Genomic DNA, 24893 nt, shown 5'->3' with positions numbered 1-24893 from the left:
TCCTACACTAGTATAATTCTTGCTTAATAACTGTTTTATTAAATGTAATTTTACTATGTTAAAGCATTCCTTTTTATTTAAACAGAAAAGGGAAAATGTTGTTGGAGGTCCTTCTGTCTGTGTGTTGCTTTTATTGGTTAATGAATAAAGAACTGGTTTGGCCTACAGCTTGGGAGGAAGAATGTGGAGTCAGAGAAATGCCATGGAGCTTACTCTGGAGACACATGTGCTGTGCTGAAACTTTGCCTATAAGCCACTGCCATGTTGTGATATTCAGATTAACAGAAATGGATTAAATTAAGATGTAAGAGTTATCCAATAAAAAGCTAGAGATAATGTGCCAAGCAATGTTTTAATTAATATAGTTTCTGTTTGATTATTTCGGGTCTGGGTGGCAAGGAACAAATAAATGGCTCTCCCATCCAATAATTTATTTCACTTCACTTATTGACTATTTAAGTTTTATACTAGCCTTTAAACTCTAACCAATTACTTTACAAAAAGAATTGAAAATAAAAATTGTCCAGAGCTGGTGGCATATGCCTGTTGGACAAGCTGTTTGGATGATTAAGTAGAAGGATTACACATTGAGGACAAGTATGATTTACGTAGAAAAGAAATATAAAACACAACATGGAAATAAAAATTAATAACAAAAAGAGGGAAAAAAAACCTATGACACTGAATCATACCCTAATTTGTCTCTGTACCTTCCATTATTTTTGCCTTCAGGATAATTCTTGCTCCTTTGGCCATCAGTGAGAATCATAATTAATGATAAACAAATACCAACATATATACATTTCAAAAGGTATACTCACAAAGGATTATCTATTACGGCCTCCAGTGCATTGAGCAAATCTGCCCTTTTCATTGTTCTGAAATCTAATGAAACAGCTGCTCCTTTGGCCACTATGTAGGCAATGTTATCATGCTGCTCTCCAAACAAAGGAATGCCAATCATAGGGATTCCAAAATGGATCGCCTCATAGATTCCATTGGCTCCACCATGAGTTACAAAGGCTTTGGTTTTTGGATGACCTAGAATAAGATGAATTCATGTTGACATTTATTAGCAATCTTAGATATGAAATGAGGAATGTGCACTATCAGGAACTGAAAAGAGATTTTCTACATGAAGATTAATTTTACTTAATTCGATTTATTAATTTAGTTTATCACACAACTTCCGTCTCCCCTCACGTTTCATCCCAAGTAACCCTATGTGAAGATTCTAATACTCATAATCTTGGTGAAATATTTTCTTCTTTCAGAGTGAGAAGAAACTAAATTTACAGAGAGATATTTTACAGAATTGCTTTGGACTTGAGAGTTAAACTATGAAATTCTAATTTCCAGTTGAACACATGGGTACATGGTAGCTAAGAGAAAATGAGTATTAAAAGAGACCAACTGCATACAAGAACTTGTTATCCTAAATAAATAATACATTCACTAAGTGTCATATAAAGGATTTTGAGGTCAACTTTGATAGGTTTGTTTTGAGAGTCTTACCTAGAAGGTCATTTTGCGGGAGCCATTTGTAAACTCTGGTATTGGATCCTAAGGTGTCTGGTGTTTTGCCCTCAAATCTCCAAAGAACCTGTTAAAGATTAGAACATCTTTATTGCTGGAGCCAAATTTATCATTTTATAGACTAAATAAATTATATTTAGTAATATAAATATATATATAATCTGCATATATGTATGTAACAGCATTCATAAAAATGATGCTATGAATTTGAAAAAGAGCAAGGAGAATGGATATGAGAGGGTTTGAAGGAATAATGAAAAGGGAGAAATGATACAAAAACAGAAATTGTAAAAATAGATCTTTTTATGTTTAAATATAACATAGGGAAATACCTCCCATAAAAATGGATGAAGGCATCAGAAAGGGTAAATATTGAGAACTCTATGGAGATTGAGAAGATTGTGCCAGCAGAGTCTGTGCTTATTTTTACTTTCAGGCAGGTTAAACATAATCATCATTTTTCTAAGCAGAGATGTTTATACAAATGAGATAGCTAATGATGCATGAAAATATTTAATACACTCCCATGGTGATGTAATGGAGTCACATGAGCAGAATTCTGAGTGCTTGAGAGAGCACTCTAAGAAAAGAAAACAAGAGTCTTGTGACCTCAATTTCTTTAAAATGCTAGATTTATTTGGGGGGGGGGTAAGTGTGTTTTACCCTCCTTCCAGGTATAACAGATAGAGTGGATCTATTTTAGGTTAACCGCTACTGCTTGCTATTGTCATCCAGATAAAATTTAAACTTCCCTTTATGCATTTCTGTTGTGGATTGTTAGAAAAGGGAGTGGCAATATCAGGAGGTGTGGCCTTGCTGGAGGAAGTATGTCACTGTGCAGTGGGCTTTGAGATCTCTTTGCCTCAAGTTTATATCAGTGTGACTTTCAGTGGACTTCACAATCAGAATTGCTAATGAAAATATTGAGTTATTGAAAATGAAAGGACTAGGAAGAATTACAAGGGATTCTGGAACCTATATTCCCATGTGGACAAGAATATAAACATGACTTGGATTTTTCATAAGAGTCAAAATTATACAAAATCTAGTGACCATGTATGGTATGTTTCTAAAGAAAAGATATGAGCTCTTTACAAGGTTGACAGAGAACAGTGTAGAATAAGCACATAGAGACCTCTTTTTCTCCCTGAAATTTTCCTGGTTTTATAATTTAAAAATAATCAGGCAAATAGACATGATTGAATGACTTATGAAATGTTATTGCCACCATGTGGCCAATGGTACTTTTACAGTCTGGTTTACCTAGAGACAGTTATTGTTAAAGATTGGCCTTTAATAGTTTAGCATTTAAAAGCTTGCTTTTATAATATACATACTCATTCTGATAATAAGGTACATTTTGGTTTTTCTCTGCCTTCATTCAATCACAGGAAGCTTAACTCTGATATCTGTAATGTATTATTTTCAAGGCATGACATAATTCCCTATTGTGTCAATACTATACAAGAAAGGTTTTAGAGCCTGTGAGGAAGGCATTTCCTCAGGCTTATCTTTGTTAAATTCAAACCTGGGACTCCTTTTCCCTGCAAGATGTAACATGTTCAGGTTCAGCTCCATGTTTGCCTGCATGGTACTATACTTACCTTCATGATGATAATGGTTAAATGAGCTACAACATGTAAGTGTATTTTTTATTACAGATGCCATGATCATGATGTCTCTTCATAGCAGTGAAAACCTAAGTAAGTCTCTATGGAAAAACTTTTGTTTTGTCACACATGGCTTGTCATACTGATCATATACAACTTCAACTCATGTGATTTTTACACATATGACTTTTCTAAACCCTTAGATTATACATTTTCTGATTCTCTGAATAGAGTTCACTATCCCTTATGATTATAACTTCAAGTTTCCAAGAGAAGGTGCTTTAGATGAAGAAGGATCTGAATGAATATTGGAAAGGCATATAAATAAGGGGAAGAGATTCCCATTAAATTTGGGGTGACTTAGGCATTGATTTGAACTATTATAAATTCAAATAATAAAGAAAGATAAGGAGGTTATTGATCATAAGGAAGAAATGAGTAATTCCTTGCATGAATATAAACTGGATGAGAACATCTTAAAATTAGTGAAGAAGGAAAATTTCCCAGTGGAGGTAAAATCAAAGTAAATACAGTGCCACTGTAAACTAAGCAGGTGATGGCTCCCTCAGCTCAATTTTTGGAGTCTCCTTTAAAAATGTTTCCTGTAGTGCCTAAAGGCACTCCTGAAGCATGGGGTAAGGAACCTGATAATCAACCTAATCTTGCATCCCTTTTACTTATGACAAGAATTTCAGAGAGCCATGAAAAAGCTTAAGTTTACAACCTAGGCAAGCTAGGGCATGATAGGAAAAGGAATTAATTTACCAATTCCTCCCTGGCCTCATGAGCTCAGCTTTGTGTGAAATCTCAACAAAATAAAAATGTTTAGCATGGGTTAAACATGGATAAAATGAAAGATTTTAAGAAGGCTTGTGCTTTCTGTGGATCTACTGCTCCATGTAGTTATGAATCTTTTTGGTTGGAACAATAATGCACAATGGTTGCTGTATGATTTCCATATATTTTGCTAAAACAGTTCTTAGCCCTTTCAAACTTCTTCAGTGGCAAGTATGATTTGCAGAGAAAGCCCTTAAAAAGTTCTAGCAGTAGGACTAGGGTAAACCTAAATTTGTATATTGTGTAGTGTCATAGACACAAGCTCCCTATTTCTTCCTTGTGTGTTAGGACTTTCACTCTGACTGATTAAGAGCAGAGTCGCGAGTTTCATCTTTTATGATGCAGACATCACTGTGAGGGAAGCACCCGTTTCTATCTTTTCTTTGGATATTTCTCCTACAAATACTGGCAGACCAACCAAAAAATAGATTTTTTTCTTTTATTGCATTTTCTTTCAATTAGCCAAAAATGTACTTTGATTGACAGTTGGTGAGCCTAGGCATCCCTCCTTTAAATTTCCTTTTCAACTGAGCACTGAAAAGGCCTACATCAAAATCAGGATGCAGAGTCATGCTGAATTTCAAACTTTTTCAACACCTGCTTACTGTTATTCTGGTAGAAATACTAAATAAAGAATAACTCACCCCCTGAAAATCTAATGCATGCAGTGACGTTAAGTAATCAACAAATAGAACAAGTGACTTTGAAGAATTAGTCTATTTCTACATACTCTTGATAGCAATGTCACCATCATGCCAACATTTCATAATGTTCCCACATTGATCACTGTGTTTATGTCCAAGTCACTCTCAGTCAAGAACACCTTCTGCAGTATTGAAGCATGTGTTGTGAATATAAATTTCTAAAATCTGTTTGACTAGGGGAAATTAAAGCTTCCTTAAAACTTTACCTTTCATGCCATCATTTCTGTAATCAGACCTTTCAAGAATGTTCACAGACTTAGTATAGTCACCTCCCATGGAATGCTTCCCTCACCTTTTGTGGAATCTGGGCAAGGGCCCATGCAATTGCATTGGCTTTGTCTTCTGACATGTTGCTGACCATTGACCCCAGAGAAAACACCACAATACCATGCTCACCAGACGTCTGGACAAAGTCTTCTATTTCCTGTAAAGAGAATTTGCTTAATGACAAAATACAGTTGTATAATAATCACTTATGAAACATTTATGAAAGAAATAAGAGAATAAAAATTGAAGTGTTTATAAGAATATTTAGTATCGTGGTGTTAAAACATACAGAAGACCAATATGATAATATCAAAGATTTTGAACTTCGCAGTCATCCATACAAACTATTCTCATACATTGTCCAAGTGATATTCTAAATATTTTCCTCTGGCAAAATTAAAACTCAGGAGTGTAAGTATATTCTATAAGCATTCAAAAATTGTCGCTTTATGTACAAAGTTTCTGCTTACACAAATGCTTGTTATTTTTTCGCTTGCTATTTTCTTTTTCTCCTATAAAGGCTGATTTAATATTATTAACTATTGCTTGATGAAATAATATTTATGTCATAATATGTACACTGTGGTAATTATCAAAAGCTTCCTACTATGATTAATAAAATGTTTTGAATCTTTGTGAAACATTCATAACTGCATGATAAACATATCGTATATAATAATTCTGAATTGTGTATGAATAGGCTATTTTCAAAGCTAATATCCAAAATTTACTGGTTGGAGAGAACTATGTCTATTAGGTTTGCTTGGATATCAAACAATTCCTTAGGATATATATTAATCATAACTTTTGGTCATGAGCAGTTTTTGATTGATGAGTTTAACTGACTTAATTTCTCTGTTTTTGTCATGTGTTTATGTGTGTGCTTGTTTTCACATGTGTGTTTGTGTATACATGTGTGTACATGTGTGCATGCTTTGTATGTGTGTTTATGTATCTCTGCCCGTATGTGTGATTATATGTGTGGGTATGTATGTGTGTGTATCGGGGTTGCTCGGGAGATTCCTTGGCTTTGTTTAGCACATAGATGCCAAAAGTTAAAATCTGATATCTTCCTCTACTAATTTTCAACATAGGTTTTGAGACTGTCTTACATTTAACGCAAATCCTACTATTTTTTAACAGACTGCTGGCCAGCACGCTCCCAGTATCAACCTGTTTCTGCAGCCTCAGTGCTAATATTATTACACTGTGCTGGGACACCCAACTTTTTACCTGGGTGTCATAATTCAAACAAATATCCTCATATTGCTTGGAAAGGACTTTACCCAATTGCTAACCACATAAGTACCCTAGCTGACCTAATTTAATTCACTGATAGGAATATTTCCTAGGTCTATCATATTCTTTCCTGAGTTTATTCACCTCCTACTTAGTAGGATGCTTAAGTCAACTTCCTATATATCTCTATCCCTGGTAGAAACTCTAATGAAAACTGTAGAATCATGTTCACCAGAAAGGAAATCAAATAAAAAAGATATCTAAAGAATGTATTTACCTTTGGCAAGGGTTTAGCAGGTTTGCAGTGGAGACCTCCAACATAGTCAACATTTGGTAAGGTTGGGCGAGGAAATTCCAAATCCCAGTAGGATCTAATGAGCCACATTTCTGCTTTGCCTATTGTCTCAGTTAAGGTAGTGGGCCTTCCTAGAAAAAGAAATGAGCAAGTGAGAAGGAGAAAAGTTGAATGATTGTCATTGAATATAAAATGTCCTTAAATGATGGAAGAATATATGTTTCATATCGAACATATGTATTTAAAAATCAGTGTTTATTGATATGCAACATAATTTGCAGTGTAATAATTTGTTGCTCACATAATATATATAAATGTCAGTTTGGGCTTTTTTTTAAAAAGCAAATTGTAAAAATTAACTAATATTTCTACATTAGCTTGAAATAGTTATTGTAATACCCCTTAGCCACTATTAAAGAGCACACATTTTACTCCTCTCTATACCTTTAAAAAGAACAGTGAGAATATAAATACACATTGCAGGACCAAAAGTCCATTGCCAGACTTCCCCAGGGTCCTTGTAGTTTGTAGACATTCCTTCTTCCTTGTTTTGCTAAAGGAGCTGTAAAGTTTATGAATAGCTAAATTTCTTGGTTGGTGTTTATACCTTTGTTTCATATTAAGAAATTTAATAGTGCTTATCTTACAAAAACAATCACAATATATTCAGAAATTATGAGAATAGAAATTTTGGCCAGTCTTATCTATGAAATATTTTTTAAGAGGGAAAAAAAACAGGACTTCAAAAAATACAGACCTTTTATGTGTGTATTCATGCTTCCATAGTGTTTAAACAATGGATGTTAGGAAAGTACAGAATAAAAAAGTATGGTGTTGTTAGAAACCAAAGTTCCACATTTAAGTCTGTGAACTAACATAGTATCTTTCAAGAGTAAAGGAATTCTTTAGGAAATACAGAGAAAATATTTTATAATTTATATTTTTTATTTATGTATATGTGTGTCTGCATGAATATATTCTAAATTTATTCAATAATCGGCAGATACCATAAAAGGGCAGCAGGTCTTCTGAAGTAGAACTTACAGGCAATTTTGAGACACTGGACCTGGGTGCAGCTAGGAACAGAACTCAGGTACTCAAAATGAATAGAAAATAAATCTCCTAACCTTTTGGTTATATTTTCAGACCCCACAGTTTAGTTTTAAATAAAGATAGTTGCCTATGCAAGAGAAAATAATTTCTTCAATGTTATAGTTATATACATATTGAAAGTGTAAAATATTTCATTCCTTAATATACATTAATTATGATTTGGTTGACTAGCTAGTAACTTATTAAAACAGATGAAAAATTACAGCAAAATGAGTAAGAACCACTTAAGAAAAGTCTACTTGCTTCTCTTTGCATCTGTGTAACTCAGCAGAATGTCCTCTATCAGGTCAGGTATCTGCCTCTCTTTCATCAATAAAATGAGCTTTTACAGTGAGTTTGGTAGCTAACATCATTTTACATTTGATCACCTATAAAAGGCAACTTCAGTTTGCACTTCATGGATATGAGTATAGATTTAAACACTTGTGAAATTTAGATCATGGAGCTACTGAGGAGAAACATAACTTACCCAATGTTTCACTGTAAAACTGACTCCATTTCTTCTCATTAAATGTCTGCATCCAAAAATCAAAATAAAGCATACACATCATATTTTTTACCCTCTCCATGAAAGTCATTTGACCACCTAGTCCCGACAAAATTACAGGTACATAAGAGGGAGGGACTAGAAATCTTCCACTGTACTTTTCCATTGTGTAGCCAGGAGAGAAGCGAAGACTGTACAGAAAAGGGATCTGGAGAAGTTCAGCTATCAACTCCCCACAGGGAGCAATGGCATCCGAGAAAAGGACATCAAACTTGGATCTCTGTAGTTTTGACATCAGTTGTTTGTTTGAAACTGTGTCTTTGCAAAGCCTTAGATAGCTATTAGAATATTCTTCAAATATGTTTTGTAGCAAAGGAGAGAATGATAAACACAACTCTCTTGGTATCTCATTAGTCCACACATCCACAAGCTTTATGAAAACCTTATCCAGATCATCTTTACTGATAGATGTAGGAAAACTCTGAAACTTCAGACCAGGTGACTTTTGGGGATCAAGGAAGATAGAAGCTGAAGGTCTCAGAACTGTCACTTCATGACCCCTCTGTACAAGTTCATCCAGTATTATCTTTAGATTCATCCAGTGACTGTATTCCATTGGCCATACCAATACCTTCCCACAGTTCCCAGATCTCAAGTAACAGCCAATTTGCAGGAGCAGCAGAACAGACATCCACTTCACAGTCATCCTGGGACATCAAAGGCTTCTGTTCAGTGTGTCCCCTGTGTCCTCTCTTATCCTTCTAAGAAGAAAAAGCCTTGAGTTAAAATATAACTGGAGTTGATCAAGGCAAATGCACTAAATGATCATATTGAACTTCTGATCTAATGGAGATAGTCAAAGCAAATATTGATTATTCGTATTTGCATGTTAGTGTTTAATGACAAATGTTTTGTAATGAAGCAAATTCAAGAGTCCATGACCTGTTTGCATAACTGTTCTGTTTCTACGGTATTTGAATAGTAGCAAGAACATGGGTTAATTAGAGGTTAGTCAGAAATTTCTTCTCAACACAGAACCCAAGATGCATTAATTGTACACCTTATACGTATTTTATTGATATCATTTTAAAGAAATTTTCATAAGAATTTGATGAACATATTCACATATGTCTAATTTCTTATATAGCTTGGTAATGCACATAACAAACCCTATTGACCAGAGCCCTGGGAGAAATAGACAAGAGCCTGCGCCTACACATGTCCCTAGGGAAATAGAACACTAGCATTTGAGTTGTTAGAATAATCTGAGTGATATCTGATAAGCTGTCAGTTGGTTCATCTTACCTGTCCACTGGTCTTTCATAAGCCCAAGAAGTAGTTGAATAACTTGTTATCAGAATCTAGTCCACAAAGGCTCTAAAAAGTAGATGAGTACATGTATCTACATTTCTTCCTCTCAAGGAAACACTGTGACCACCATTCCAGAGGTCATCAATTTCTGTAAGATTGCACATGCCGATTCTGAAAACTGACATGTGACTTTAGATTTTGGATGACCTAGAATCACAAGAACATCAGAAAATATACTAATTAGAGTTCTTATATATAAGTAAAAATCTGTAATCAAGTTATCAAAGGGTCAGGGTATTTTTAACATTGAAAATTATACTGAATTATTTAAATTGTTTTAAAGACTCACGGAAAGAATCATTCAAGTTCTAAGTAGTGTAACTGAGAGAGCTGTACCTTTTGTTTTCTTTTAAAGGTGATGCTAGGGTTTACAGGAGAATTAGTTGAGTGATGGATGAATGACAAAGGTGGTCTGTGATGACGCTGGAACAATGAGAAGGGGTTTTCAATTGAACACATAGAGCATATACTGGATGAAAGAAATTGAATGTTTAAGACTATCATGTGTTCAGTGGAAGAATGGATGAAGAAACTGTGGAATATATACATGCTAGAATACTACTCAGCGGTAAAAAACAATGACATCTTGAATTTTGCAGGCAAATGGATGGAAATAGAAAACACTATTCTGAGTGAGGTAACCCAGACCCAAAAAGATGAACATGGGATGTACTCACTCATAATCGGTTTCTAGCCATAATTAAAGGATATTGAGCCTATAAATTTGGGATCCTTGAGAAGATAATAAGAAGGTGAACTCCCAAAAAAAGATATAGTAATCCTCCTGGATATTGGAAGTAGACACGATCGCCAGGCAAAATTGGGAACTTGAGGGTTGGGCGAGACTGGGCCAAGGGAAGATGGGGAGAGAAAAATGTGAAGGGGAGAATGGGGGGAGCTCGGAGGAATGGGATGCTCGGGATATAGGAAGGGTGGATATGGGAGCAGGGAAGCATATATCTTAATTTAAGGAGATACCTGAGGGTTGTCAAGAGACTTGACCCTAGAGGGGTTCCCAGGTTTCCAGGGAGACGCCCCCAGTTAGTTCCTTGGGCAGCTGAGGAGAGGGAGCCTGAAAAGGCCAGTTCCTATGGCCATACTGATGAATTTCTTGCATATCACCATAGAACCTCCACCTGACGATAGATGAAGAAAATGACAGAGCCCCACATTGGAGCACCGGACTGAGCTCCCAAGGTCCTGATGAGGAGCAGAAGGAGGGAGAACATGAGAAAGAATGTCAGGACCGTGAGGGAACCTCCAGCTGGCGACAGATGGGGAAGGTGACTGAGCCCCACATTGGAGCACTGGACTGAGCTCCCAAGGTCCTGATGAGGAGCAGAAGGAGCGAGAACATGAGGGAGAAAGTCAGGAACGTGAGGGGTGCGTTCACTCATGGAGACGGTGGGACAGAACTAAAGGGAGATCACCAACTCCAGTTGGAATGGGACTGATGGATCATGCGACCAAACCCGTCTCTCTGAATGTGGCCAACAGCGGGGGCTGACTGAGAAGCAAAGGACAATGGCGCTGAGCTCTGATTCTTCTCCATGGACGGGCTCTGTGGGAGCCTTCTCAGCTTGGTCGATCACCTTCCTGGACCTGGGGGGAGTTGGGAGGACCTTGGTCTTAGCATAGAGTGGGGAACCCTGATGGCTCCTTGGCCTTGAGAGGGAGGGAGGGGAGGTATGGGTGGAGGGAAGGGGAGGGAAGGGGGAGAAGGAGCGGAGGGAGGGGGAGGAGGAGGGAAGGAGATGGAAATTTTTAAATATATAAAAAAATAATAAACCATGAGAAAGAAAAAAAAATAAAATAAAAAAAAAGACTATCATGTGTTTGTTTTAACTTATCAACTTAAAAACTTCATATTTTAGTACCACCCATTGCTTTTTGCTTCTTTTTTTCCATTACCTCTTCTCCAGTGTATCATATGCAAACAAAGTCATTGGATGAATCAGTAGGGAGACACTGTCATATAGGCTTGCTTAATAGTACATACATACTCATGCATACTCATGTATCCATCAGGTTGGAAGAGGTTTTGTCAAATGTAGTGATGTTGTTAGCATCAGGAATCATAGACTGTTATCAAAATATAGTGCAAGGAATGAAAAACTTCACTTTCATTTGTTGGTTTAGTGGGTACAGGGTGCCCTTGACTCTTCCCAAAAATATAGATTCTAGTCATTGTCCTTGATTGCTTCCCAGATCTTGAAGATAAGATGTCTGAAGGCATTATACACTCCAGACTTAGGACCTAGAGCAATTGAGAAGCAATTGATTTAGAAACTTCCTCTCTGAGGACTTTCATAGTATTGGAAGAGACTATGTAAGATCTCTAAGGAGAAGTGTAATCAGTAATCCTATTAGCTGTCAGACCTATGGCTTATAATAATGACTGGCATGGCAAGATATCCATAATAGCAAAATTGTGGCACTTTTATCTTAGATGTAATCAAGATAAATCTAACTCTAATTGGATTTGAGGCCAGTGAGTGGTAAGAAATTCATGTGTGGTGCTGTAAAGTGAGTCAGCTGCCCATGAATGGAGAAATCACAGACCCCAGAATTAGAGCCTCCTACTGCTGTTTTCCAAAATAAGTATAATTTCTTACTATATTACTAGCTTTATCTTTATAATCACAGGAAACTGTAGCTCTCACAACTCATCAAGAATCTTTTATTGCAGCAAGTGGAGAATATTGCAGAGATCTACAGCTGGTGAAAAAGGAAAAGAATAATTGATCATTGGATTCCCAAGGCCAGTAAGTACACTTAGAGCAGCACCATATCAAAATCAAAGGCTATGGAAACATTTTGGAAAAGACTTCAGAAGAGCGTAAGACCCAGGGGACTAGGATGCCTGATGAAAGATGGTGATCTTATCTATCTATCTATCTATCTATCTATCTATCTATCTATCTATCTATCTATCTATATTATAGGGATATTAAATTTCATGAAATTTCACCAGTGTGATTGCCTAAATAAGACCTCTGTAATGATTGCCCCATTTGACCTGCCAACATGGATGTGGAAATTTCACAAAGTGTTATTTCTATAGGGAAAACTGTGGGCAATCAATGGCTGCCAAGATGGGAGTGCCAGGTTTCTCCAGTATGACCTCCCTGATCTATTATCCAATGCTCCATTGTCAGCTCTAAACATGTGTATATAACAAGCATCAAAAATAGGACTCAGTTGGATCGTGATATGGTAGAGGGCAAAGCAGGAGTTGATGGAAGCAGAAACGAGCCGGAAAATGATGAAAATATAATACCTGCATATGATTTCTTCAAAAATGAAGCATTTCACAAAGGAAACTGATAAATAACACATGTCTGACACAAGTCTTTTTAGGGCATTCAGGACAACCATGACAACTACAGTGTTGTATTGATCCAGGAATACCATGGCAATCAGAGTGCTGTATTATAGACAGGAGCTGGTGGCGCACACCTTTAATCCCTGCAGTCAGGAGGCAGAGGCAGGCAGATCTCTGTGAGTTTGGGGCCAGCCTGGTCTACAAGAGCTAGCTCCACCACTGGCTCCAAAGCTACAGAGAAACCCGGTGGTGAACAAACAACCACAGTTGCTGTATTGTTGTATGAGAAACAGTGTGAACTTTCTGTGACGGGCAATATGCCATTGATCATTAATGTTTCTTAGTGGTTTTTGAAATATTCCTGCTTTAGAAAAGGAAACAGGTATAAAACTGAATCTGTAAAAGCCAAGGTAAGAACACAATGCTCCTTATAATAAACAGTTACTTTTACAATGCACACTTTGTTCCTGGAATACAAATTACAATGCCAGCTCACATTTCATTCTCTTTTAAGTAAAAAGTATTTTAAAACTGGTTATTTTTGACTTTTCTAAAACAAATCCGTTTGCTTCCTATCACTCTTTAGCTTGTTACTCCTGCTTCAGTTTCTCAGAGTCTTACCCAGAAGGTCCTTCTGGGGGACCCACTGGAAAATCCTGGTATTGGGACCTAATGTATCTGCTTTCATATCCTTAAGTCTCCAAGACACAGTAGGAAGTTAGACAATAATTTATATCAGATTTCAAAACTTAAAATATAGGAATTAGATAATGCATACCTAAATGCCATTTGAATCCCCTGTGTACAAAGCAGGTAAGGAGACATTAACAATAAGAACTACCAAAACATAAGGCAGAGTATGGCAACACTGTCTATGTTTTTCCTTACATTTAATCAGGTCGAATATCATCATGATTTTTTATGTGCAGTTATGTGCACACATGAGAGAGTTAATGAAACATGAATTTCACTTTGTGAAATTTTCACTTTGTGAAATGCCAAGCAGTTCCACAGCCAGACCACACAAATGGTGCTCATTTTGAAATCCCAAACCACCATTCTAAATGTGAGCTTCACCTACATGTTCAATATCTGTTTGCCACAATAAATTTAAACTTTTCTCAGGGAAAACCAGCACGAGTTATTACAGGGAGACTTCATGGGATAGGAAACTAAAATCTAGTTCCTACATACTCCTGATTAAAGTCCAGATATGGTAAATTATCTTCATATACCTTATGAAGAGAGTCAGCTGGACCTTTTCTGGCATCAGTCCTATTTCTACTGGATTATCTCTTGGTTCCCACTTCTTCCTAAATGAAACTCACTTTACTCTTCTGGGTTAGAGACAAAGTGCCATAGACAATGTGTGACTGTGTGTGGTTCACCCTAAGGACAGGGACCATTCCACCTTCTCCTGTATTAGGTTTGGCAGATTCTAGAATGGCTGATTCTTCCCTTTTTTAAAATCTAAATGAACAGGGTACAAGGGGACTGAGGTGGCGAACTGTTTTTTCCACACTTTGAGAAGTCTTCTGAGAGGTTCTAAGCAATCCCAGTTCAGTTCAATTCTCATAAAGAGGGGGAGGGAAACCTGGGAAATTTCTATGCTACTGCAGGTCTGGAAACTATTAATACTATACTACAGATATTATTCTGTATCTTCAAATAAGTTTTTAAATAAACTTTCATTTTCCATGACTGTCTAGATTCAAACAAGGCTCAAGGAAAAGGTTTAAGTGACCACTTGCTCATGTTCTGCCTCCTGTTCCTCATTTGGACGTTGGGAGCTCAGTCTGGTGCTCCAATGTGGGGCTCTGTCTCTATCTCCATCCATTGCCAGATGAATACTCTGGTTTCTCTTCAGATCGTATAAATCTTTCGCCTTTTACTCTGAATTTTTTGGTCAGTATATAGAAGAGATGTTGATTTTTATTTTATTTTATATCCTGCTATATTGCTGAAATTGTTTAGTAATGCTAAAATCTTTCTGCTGGGCTATACATGGTCTTTTAAATTCAAAATCATGTGTTTTACAAATAGTAAAATCTTACAAATTTTACTTTTTAAAACCAAGTTTACTTTTTTTTTTTTTTTTAAAAAAAGTAGGATTTATTTTACGTAAGGGCACACTCTATGCATGCAGACCTGCAGAGACAATAAGTGGTGTTAGATACCCCAGAACTGGAGTGACCAGAGTTATAAGCCTCTTGATGTGGGTGCTGGAACTCACTGGGTCCTATGCAAGAGCATCAAGTGCCCCTTAACCATCACACTAACCCCAACTTCTTTCTCTCTTATTTGTAGCCCTTAATTTCTTTCTTTTGCCTTATTACTTTATCTAATACTTCAAGTACTGTGTTGAGTAGTAGAGGCAATGCTGTCAGGGTTTCTTCATTTGCTGTAACATTTTCTATGGATTTTCTGTATAAACATTTTTATTATGTTGATGTGTGGTCTCCATTTTCATAGTTTTTTCAAGGCTTTCATCTTCAAGGGGTGATCAAAGGTCTTTTCTGTGTCTATTGAGATGAACATGTGATTTATGTCCTTAAATTCATTAATTGGATGTATTGCATTTGTTGATTTGGATATGTTGAACCATCTTTTCATCGTTGGAATAAAATCACATTTTAATTATAAAAAAAGGAATTTTAGCTAGTTACACAGATCACTAAAAGATGGTATGTTTACAGTACTCTTCTGAATAATACATGGCTGCCTAATGTGAAACACATATCCATACACTATACAATACGAAAGTGGGTAAGTGAGGAAGGAAAATAAATTTTATATGGAGAGACATTCATAACTTGACTTGCTACTAAAGACAATGTGCTGGGAGACCAGAATCAATGGAAATGAACTCAAGCTGCAACAGAGGTTAAAATTCAGAAGCCCTGAACCCAAACTTCTGATATTTGCTTGAGAAGCTGTATAGCCTATATGGGATCTGTGGAGGCCACATGGAACACTTCCAACCTCACAAGGTTCTGGTATAATCTATCATCTTTCTTCTGGCTGTCAAACCACCGAGGTACTTCACAAAAAAAGTGAGAGTGGTCATTTTATTGAAATTGTAAAAAATGTACATAGTAAGAGATTGAATATTTAGGTTTCTTAGAACTTGCTGAGGATTGTTTTGTGAGCCCAATTTATGATTGATAGATTCTGGAGAATGTGCTAATTACTGATGGTATAATATATAACCCACATCTACTGTGTAAAATCTGTTATCAACATTGAGTAAGTCAGTTGGGTAATGATAATAGCTAAATCCCATATTGCATTTGTTGACATTCTTTGTTGATATGATAAACTCAATATCTTATTTTAAATTTATTATAATATTTATAAAAACATGTCAATTTTAATTTCTTAAAGGCCTGTTTCTCCTTTAGAGCCACATTTTGTCTTATTGTTTCAGAAATTTTGTTTCTGCATATTGTGATTTGTCCACAGAGCAAGTCAACTCTATTGATTATATAAATAGAAAGTTATGCTGGCTAGGTGTTTTTTTTTTTTACTAAGTTTAGTTGATTAAGAAATATCTATGGCAATATGCTATAATTCTTCATTTATGGATTGCAGAGTCCTGACTGCAAGATGCAGGACCCTCAGCTACTTCTCTAACATGTCTACCTGCATGCCACCTTGTCCGACCATGATGATGATGAACCAAACCACTGAACTGTATATGAGTGTCTTTATTATAAGAGTTTCCATGGTCATGGTGTCTCCTTACAACAATAGGAATAGCAATAGGCTAAGACCGATTCTGACCTCATTTTTAGGAGTTATTAGTTTATCACATTGAAGATTTGCCTTGGAAAATCCACTCAATTGCATATTCTCACTTGAGTTCCTGTTCCATATTACCATCTTGGGACTCTACCTAGGAGGGTTCCTGTGAAGTAGTTGGCTAACTGTATCAGTATCTTATTTTATTCAGTCTTACAAGCCAATGGGCTATGCTACCTCTAGATTGTCATAGGAAGTAAAGCTTTGTATCCCAATTGGCCTTTCTCTGTAGAGAGCCTTCAGAAAAAAAATGAGTATGCCTTTTTATTCCACTGTTGCCTAGGTATCAATTTTAAGTTTCTGCTTACTTATTCTGCAGTCTAATGAAGAAATACCATAACCTCAACCAAAAGAAAATTGTCAGGAATCCTGGCATGAGGGTCTTTGCTTAGAAAGATCTAATGAAGCAGAAAAGTACTCCCATCCACCGATTACTTATCCTAGGGAGCTGTCACAAATACTAGCCGATTATTTTGACCTCTGTTGAAACTCTTACACCCCTATGAAGCACTCAGCTAGCTTAACTCATATGTACCCCAAGAAAGGTTGAATAGTTCATACTCAGAAAAACTACCTAATAACATGAGAAACAAAATGTTAGTGTTCATAAATTTACATCCCCAGGAAACAGCAGGACTACTCACTGATAAGAATGTATCTAACCTTCAAATAACTGTTACAGACGTTGGATTATGACCGGAAGGACTCTGAGCCAAAAAGTGTGCCTTCACTCTTGCGCAATAAACCCTCACCCTATCTTGCTAGCTGACACTATACAAGGCCCATCAAATGTTATCAGTACAAAGCTCCAACCAAAAGTTATTCAGACATATAATAAATGTTTAAGACTGTGGGGGCTGAGAAATACAGGCCCATTACCCACATTGTCTGGCAGTCAGAGAATCTGAGAGACTAACTGGCACAATCTGCACCTCCAGACACAGGATGGGGTGACCTGCCATCTTTTAAAGTTGGGTAAACTCAGTGCCATCCTGAGGTAGGATGCTAATACAATTCTGCTCCTTCCATTTTAACTATGAGGTCACCTGGGGAAGAGGATTTTTCTGTCTACTTGACAAAGTGGACTTGAGTAAAATATGACTTGAGTCACCCAGCAACCTAGGCAATGGAATGTTAATGAAGCAATAGTTACTATTTAATAGTTAATGAAGCAAGCTGTGCTCCATAGCCTCTGTCTCCTCAGCCTCCTCCACACTGCACCGGTCACACATTAACAAGTTGTTAGTGCACAAACTCTGTGTCATAAACAATGAGGAGTAGATACAACAATGTCCCTGGTGGGACTGAATCATCTCACTGAAGAGACCTAACTGTTTTCTCATACTCAACTCTCTGCTAGTTTTAAAGTTCTTGCTGAAGGATTATTCAACTTTGGACCTTCTCTTAAACCCCTGTTTTCCTACCCCTTCCCAATAATCTTCAATACATAATTTGAGTCCTCTTGGAATTGTGTATAAGAGAACCCATCTAGCCTGTGTCGCAGCTTGTATCAACCCATTAAGTCAGAAAATCTAATCATTTAAGTCAGAAAATGATTAGGATTTTCTAACTTAATTAATCCTAACTAATCCTAATAACTTAATCTTGAGCTAAGATTAAGTAGTACATACAGAAATTGAGTCAGAGAGTAAGCACTTGACATTAGTATTATTTCTTTGGTTTGTACATTTAAAATGTATACCTTAAATTGTAGATATATTTTGTAAGCTGACAGCCTACAAAAAGATCTTATACAAATGAATAAAGTCCACATTTTTTACTTAGTATCATGTTCCACAGAGAAGAAAAATTTTACCCTTGATCATATTCTGCTTCTCTTAGCCAACATTGACAGATTCCTGGACTAAATGTTTAGATACATGGACAAATGTTAATCTCAGCCTTAATCAGAGAATCCCCTCTTTGCAATGAACAACTATAAATGAATCATGTCTGCTCAATATGCTGAGGATGGATGGCACTTGAATGCTCATCTCAAGACAGAGGATTTATATAACCAAGTCCAGAAATGCCTTCATTATCATCTTAATGTTGTATTGCTTATATCTTCAAAACTACCACTATCTGAACGATGCTCCCAAATTTTGAGAAAAGTATGTGCTCCCAAACACCTTGGACAATAGCTGTATCTGGAGATATACAAACCCTAACTAAATACATTTCTTTTTTCTGCAAAGGAGCACTTTGTATAGTAGTCTTAATTTAGACTCTTTTATAACTGCTTTGAGTTTTCATAAGGTAGAGTTTTCAATGAGTGAGTTATGCCCTCAAAGCACTTTTCAAGTAGTACCAATAAAAGGCACATGATTTCTTCCTAATGGTGCTAACCTTTTCAACAACTAGAATGCTTTTTTAGTCCCTTCTTGCTGACAATTGAAAACTTTCTCATACTGTTTTCCTTGTCAACTTTCCCATTTTTCATAACTTTCTACTATATCTCAGTGAAGATCTGAATTAAAGCAGCAAGAAGTAGTTATACCATGTCCTGATGCAATTTGTCTTAAAATTTCTTCTGCCAAACAACCCCCCCCTGCTTTTTAATTTGTCTTCAATCAGCTTCTCAATACATGGGCAGAATCAGCCAGATTCTTTGGCAAAATATGACCTAAATGGCCTAGAATCGAGTTGCTCTTAGAGTCCTCCTTCCTTTCTGTATTCTGGTGAGTCAAGCTTCAGTTAACACTTTCCCTACATTCTCTTCATTCTGATTCCTACTACAATAGCCCAATAGCCCATTAAGCTCTATGTACACCATTCTGATTCAACCCCTCCATATTCCTCTTGTAATCAGTCCCTGAAGAAACATGATCAGACTTATCACTTCAATAGCCCTACTTCTTGGTACTATTTTTTGCAATGTGTACAATTTGTTGCTGTGACACTTTCATGTCAAGAACACACATTCACTCAGGATTTTGTTTGACTTCCACAGATAATAATGGCATTATCTCTTCTCAATTAGCTGTGTGTTTGTGTTTCTGAATACATTCTTCTAAAGCTTCTTCATCTAGTAAACCAAGTCTATATACAGAGAAAACAGTAAACACTTGAAGATATGAATAATTCTTCCAGTTTTACTCATTATTTAAACTTTTGTTTAAATTTTTTATTTTTGTTTTTGTTTTTTCTTTTACAGGCAAAGCACTATTATTAATCTATCAAAAGGAATATACTTCTGGGTTCTTTCTATGTCATATCTAAAATCAAATTAACAAAGCACTAGAATTTCTTATTAAGAAAGAGGATGAGTAGCAATCCTATGTAGTCAACTGGATTCTGTGTTATGGTGTTGCTAATGATATTAGAGAGGTCATAAAAATTGTCATATCTTTTAGTCAGTACTTTTTTGTGGCCCATCTTTTCTGCTAATGCATAATATGTCATGGTAACTACATGGCCTAAAAGTATTGCATGACTCTATAAGCCAACAGTACAAGACACAACCACACCTATTATCCACATGAGTTCCAATCTTGTATCCATAACTTATCAGTTCAAATCCCAAGTAATTATAATATGACCATCATATATGGAAGGCTATGAGAAGTCCTACATAGTAGACATTTCTTTATTTTAGAGTCACTTTTATTCTTTTGATCTTTTCTGAACGTTCCCCAAATTTTGATTGAAATTATTTTATATATAAATTGCATAAAATAAAATCATCTCCAACGTCAATAATTTTTATGGTACACCTCTCAGAATGGACCAAGTGCTAGACTCAAAAGATCCCCCAATAGAAGTATTGGACTATATGAAAAATTATAGGCCAAATTTAATTGTTGTAAATAATGAAAGACATAAACTAAGACATATAAAGTGGCCATTATATAAACTCATGGAAAAAAGAGAAACTCTTTTAAAATTAAATTTCTCATTTTGATAATGATTAAATGCTAGTTGATATGTGTAAGATTGTCTCTGAATTCAAATATGGAAAGTACCCTTTACCACTCATTAACAGAAGTAATAGAGATTGTATGATATAAACTCACAGAAACCACACAACTACATTACTTAATCTTATGTCAATAAAAAGAAACAAGCTCTTAGCGTGGGAAGTCTTTCTGTCTATGTGTTAGTTTTTATTGGTTAATGAATAAAGAAGCTTCTTGGGCCTATGACAGGTCAGAGGAGAGCGTGACAGAAATCGCAAGCAGAAATAGAAAAGAAAAATAAGGTGGCTTCTGAGAAATGCCATATAGATGCTGAAAGAAAACAAGCAAAACCTTTACCAGTAAAGCATGAGCCTTGTGGTAAAATATGAAATAATAGAAATGGGTTAATTTAAGATATAAGAGCTAGCTAGAAATAGGTTTAAGCTATTGGCCAAAGAGTATTGCAATTAATATAGTTTCTGTGTGATTATTTTGGACTGGGAGGTCAGGAAATGAACAAGCAGTCTTCACCTACAAGTCTGGCATAGGTCCTCTGCAGCAGCACAAGCCCAGATAATACCAAGACCTCGGATGGCAGTTCAGGCCTCTCTCATCAGGCCATTCCTTGCTGCATTCACGTCTCCAGATCCACCTCTCTTCACAGAGAACAAACTGCTCCCACTTCCCTTTCTGTCTCACCTCTCCACCACATATTTGCCCAACATAGTGGTGTCTGGCCTGTCCCTGTCCCAGGCCTCACCTTTGTTTGAATTTTTCATTTTTATTTGTTTTTATTTGATAAAGAAGAGGGTTTATTTCATCTCATAGCTTCCTGTCCAATGAAGAGGAAAAGTAGACCAGGGGTTCAAAGCAGGACTCAGGAGGCAAGACTGAAGCTGATACCATGGAGGAACTCTGCTTACTAGATTATTCCTTATCATTTGCTCAGCTTTTTTTATTATGTCTTTTATTTTGTGAGATTATAATATAATTGCATTATTTCTCCATTCCCTTCCAAGCCCTTCTAATGAAGATATGCCTTGATAGAGTGATCAGTGAATGTTCAGAAGGCCATTTAAAAACTAGAATGATGCTAAAATGTAGTTCATGTGCCTTCTTAATAAGCTCTACTCTCTCTTTGTTTTCTTTCCTGTCTTTATAAACTTTCGATAAATGAATAAGAAGGATTTTATGGAAAGGAAAGCTATGGTTGCCACACAGGCCAGGAGGAATCCAATCACATCCAGAGAGTGGTACTGGTACCAGGTAAGGTTGTGTGCAAGTGGCCTCAGGTGCTTGGCCCCCTTGTGACGCATGATAAATTCAATCCAGAAGATGATTCTGTCCAGGGGTTTCATGGGCTGGTCATGGTGAATGGTTGACAACCACATAGCATTCTCTTTATAGCTGAAAGAAGGAAAATGGACATCAACTTACATAAAATATGAAAAATGCACTTGTATAATTTTTTGTGTATGCTTTATGTTCATTACTAGGATGATCTTCAGAGGCATGACTTAGCTCCTTGAGCATGCAAGATTATGCATGTAAAAAAAATAAAAAATAAATAAAAAAATCCTGAAGTAGAGTTTGAATACAGCTAAGCCTTAAATTCAAAATATATTAAAATAAGATATTATTTGGGTATGTTAAACTTCAGCTACCCATATGTGATTAATAGTAAACTTTATGAACAAAATGTATACTAGTGTCAGGATGCATAAGTATAAGACAAATTTCTCTCTAGTCTCCATGGTTGTGTATATCTGTGTAAATGTGATAAAGATTGAAATGAGATTTTTATGGAAGATATATCAATTGTTAGTGGTTATTATTGCAAGTATGTTCTGGTTCTTATTAATTAGCTCTAATAGAGTCTTCTCACTTCTTTTATGTATTTCTCATTAATGTTCTCACATATTTGATAAAATTGATAGGAAGGATAATTTTCTTCACTGTTACTATTCTGGGATTTCTTATTAATTTCATTACTTTTATTGTTAAGTAGAATTACAATAAATTCTCACTATTACTTTTAAATATGTGTGTGTGTTTGTGTGTGTGTGTGTGTGTGTGTATGTATGTATGTGTTATGAGATCTGCTGGAGTTAGAGTTACAGATGGTTGTAATAAACTGATGTGAGTGCTGGGAACAGAGCTCTGGTCCTCTGCTAGGGCAGCCCTTCCCTTAACCACAGAGTCTTCGTTCAAGCCTAATTTTTTGCTACTATTTTTGATACTCATTTCCTGTTATCATTATAATGTTAGAAGTAAAACTTGTAAAAATTTCACACTGAAATGTTGTGGGTGCATTTTATTTTAATGCTGAAATAATTATTAATGAGTATAAAAAGGAGAAGGGCAATATAGAGACATGAATCATCAACTCTAATGTCAGTTTTTTGTAGTACAATTAGCAATTGTAATAGAGATAACTTACTATCTTTTTATTTACAAAGCAAAATGAGAACATCATGTATTTATTCTTATTAAATAATCCTCATTACTTACTTAAAATTTATACATGTTATACTTATTTAAAATTTAGAATATAACTTAATTAATGATTGGGAAATGGGAAGAAGGAAGGATCATTAGGGAAGGGAGAGGGAGGTTAATACAAAAGGATAGAAAATAATAAAGTACCAATAAGGATGTCATAGAAAGCCACCAAGAATTTTACTATTAACAATTTATTCAAATCCCGCATAACATGTACAATTTCATGTATAAATATACATATATAGTTTTAAAGATCTTTTCTCATATGGGCTCATGGTGCTCGATCCAAGAGTCAAAGGGCACCTAACATAAACCCCAACACCAGACATGAGAAATCCTCTTTTTAAGAGGTTGGCTTGGTCTGTCAAAGAGACTCCCTAAACATAATGGCCTATTTGTGTTGCTTATTCTCCAGAGGTGGAAGGTAAGTTCTTATTGTTGAACGAGCATGAAGTTCAGAAGCAGAATTCAGAGACTCTGAGCTAGAACTGACTTGAAATCCCATTACCTAAATACTAGTTCCTGTGGTACAACACATAAAAGAGTATTGAAAGATTGTAAAAGCCAGAGGGACAAGATAACTGTTGTGAAGTTGCGTTTTTGATAAGCTACACTCATGAAGCCTCAACAACATAGATCCCTAAATAAGAACTGAATAAGGATGACCCCAGTATTCATGCAAACGTGAAAAGAAGGAGATCTCTTTCTGGTCCTAATTATTATTGGCACTGAAGTATTGCTGAGAGTGGGAGAGAAGTAGGCTTTTCCAGGAAAGAGCTTCCAATTGGATTTTTTTAATCAAAGAAAAAAAAAATGATGAACATGCTAATTTGCTTCAGTCTAATAGGTTTTTATTATTTGAGTTTATCCTCAAACAGGTTGCATATTTAATTATCTAACAACACACTTATTTTCCTATGGCTTCTAGGTGTAATACATCTGTCAACACTCCTAACATTTCTTTTCACTTCAATTATTGGCTATATAAGTCTTATATTATCCTTAAATCTCTGACCAATTACTTACCTAAAAGAATTAAAATTAAAAATTGGCCAGAGCTAGTGGCATATGCCTATTGGCCAAGCAGTTTGGAGGATGAAGTAGAAGGATTCCACATTTAGGACCAGTCTGATTTACATAGGAAAGAAACATAGACCGCAACACAGACACAAAAAGTAGTAACAAAAAGAGAGAAAATCTATGACACTGAATCATGCCCTAATTTGTCTCTGTACTGTCCATTATTTTTGTCTTCAGGATAATTCTTGCTCTTTTGGCCTTCAGTGAAAAGCAAAATAAATGATAAGTAAATAACAATAAATACACATTTTTAGAAGGTTATACTCACGAAGGATTATCTATGACAGCCTCCAGTGCATTGAGCAAATCTGCCCTTTTCATTGTTCTGAAATCTAATGAAACGGCTGCTCCTTTGGCTACTATGTAGGCAATGTTATCATGTTGCTCTCCAAACAAAGGAATGCCAATCATAGGGATTCCAAAATGGATCGCCTCATAGATCCCATTGGCTCCACCATGAGTTACAAAGGCTTTGGTTTTTGGATGACCTAGAATAAGACAAATTCAGGTTGACATTAATTAGCAGTCTTAGACATGAAATGAGAAATGTGCACTATCCGTAACTGAAAGGAGATTTTCTACATGAAGATTATTTTTTAATTAATCAAATTTATTAGTTTAGTTTACATCACAACTACTGTTTCCCCTCCCTCCTCATCCCAAGAAAACCTATGTGAATATTCTTATACTCATAACCTCAGTGAAATGTTTTCTTGTCTCAGAGCAAGAAGAAACTAAATTTACAGAGAGATATTTTGTAGAATTGCTTTTGACTTGAGACTTAAATATGGAATCCTGATTCCTAGTTGAACACATGGGGTAAATAA

At 35.9% G+C, this 24893-nt stretch overlaps 1 protein-coding gene across 3 annotated transcripts in view; it reads right to left on the bottom strand.

Moving 5' to 3' along the window:
- The window catches only part of LOC119807696 (UDP-glucuronosyltransferase 2B17-like), a 42362-nt gene that overhangs the window by 6227 nt on the left and 11242 nt on the right, over window positions 1–24893 (bottom strand). Inside the window, exons 1-5 of one of the 3 annotated variants that reach the window (XM_038319796.1) lie at window positions 8071–8862; window positions 6471–6619; window positions 4980–5111; window positions 1516–1603; window positions 822–1041 (exon numbers count right to left, since the gene is read on the bottom strand). In XM_038319796.1, the coding sequence (XP_038175724.1) occupies window positions 822–1041; window positions 1516–1603; window positions 4980–5111; window positions 6471–6619; window positions 8071–8794 (1313 nt within the window). In that variant the 5' untranslated portion in view covers window positions 8795–8862. Of the gene's footprint in view, window positions 1–821; window positions 1042–1515; window positions 1604–4979; window positions 5112–6470; window positions 6620–8070; window positions 8863–21596; window positions 21892–24334; window positions 24555–24893 lie in introns of those variants that run through there. The other 2 variants (XM_038319808.1, XM_038319802.1) reach the window with 2 other exon arrangements.

This window comes from Arvicola amphibius, chromosome 1 (assembly GCF_903992535.2).
Source record: "Arvicola amphibius chromosome 1, mArvAmp1.2, whole genome shotgun sequence".
NCBI lineage: Eukaryota > Metazoa > Chordata > Mammalia > Rodentia > Cricetidae > Arvicola > Arvicola amphibius.
This window is presented reverse-complemented; position numbering and strand designations above follow the sequence as displayed.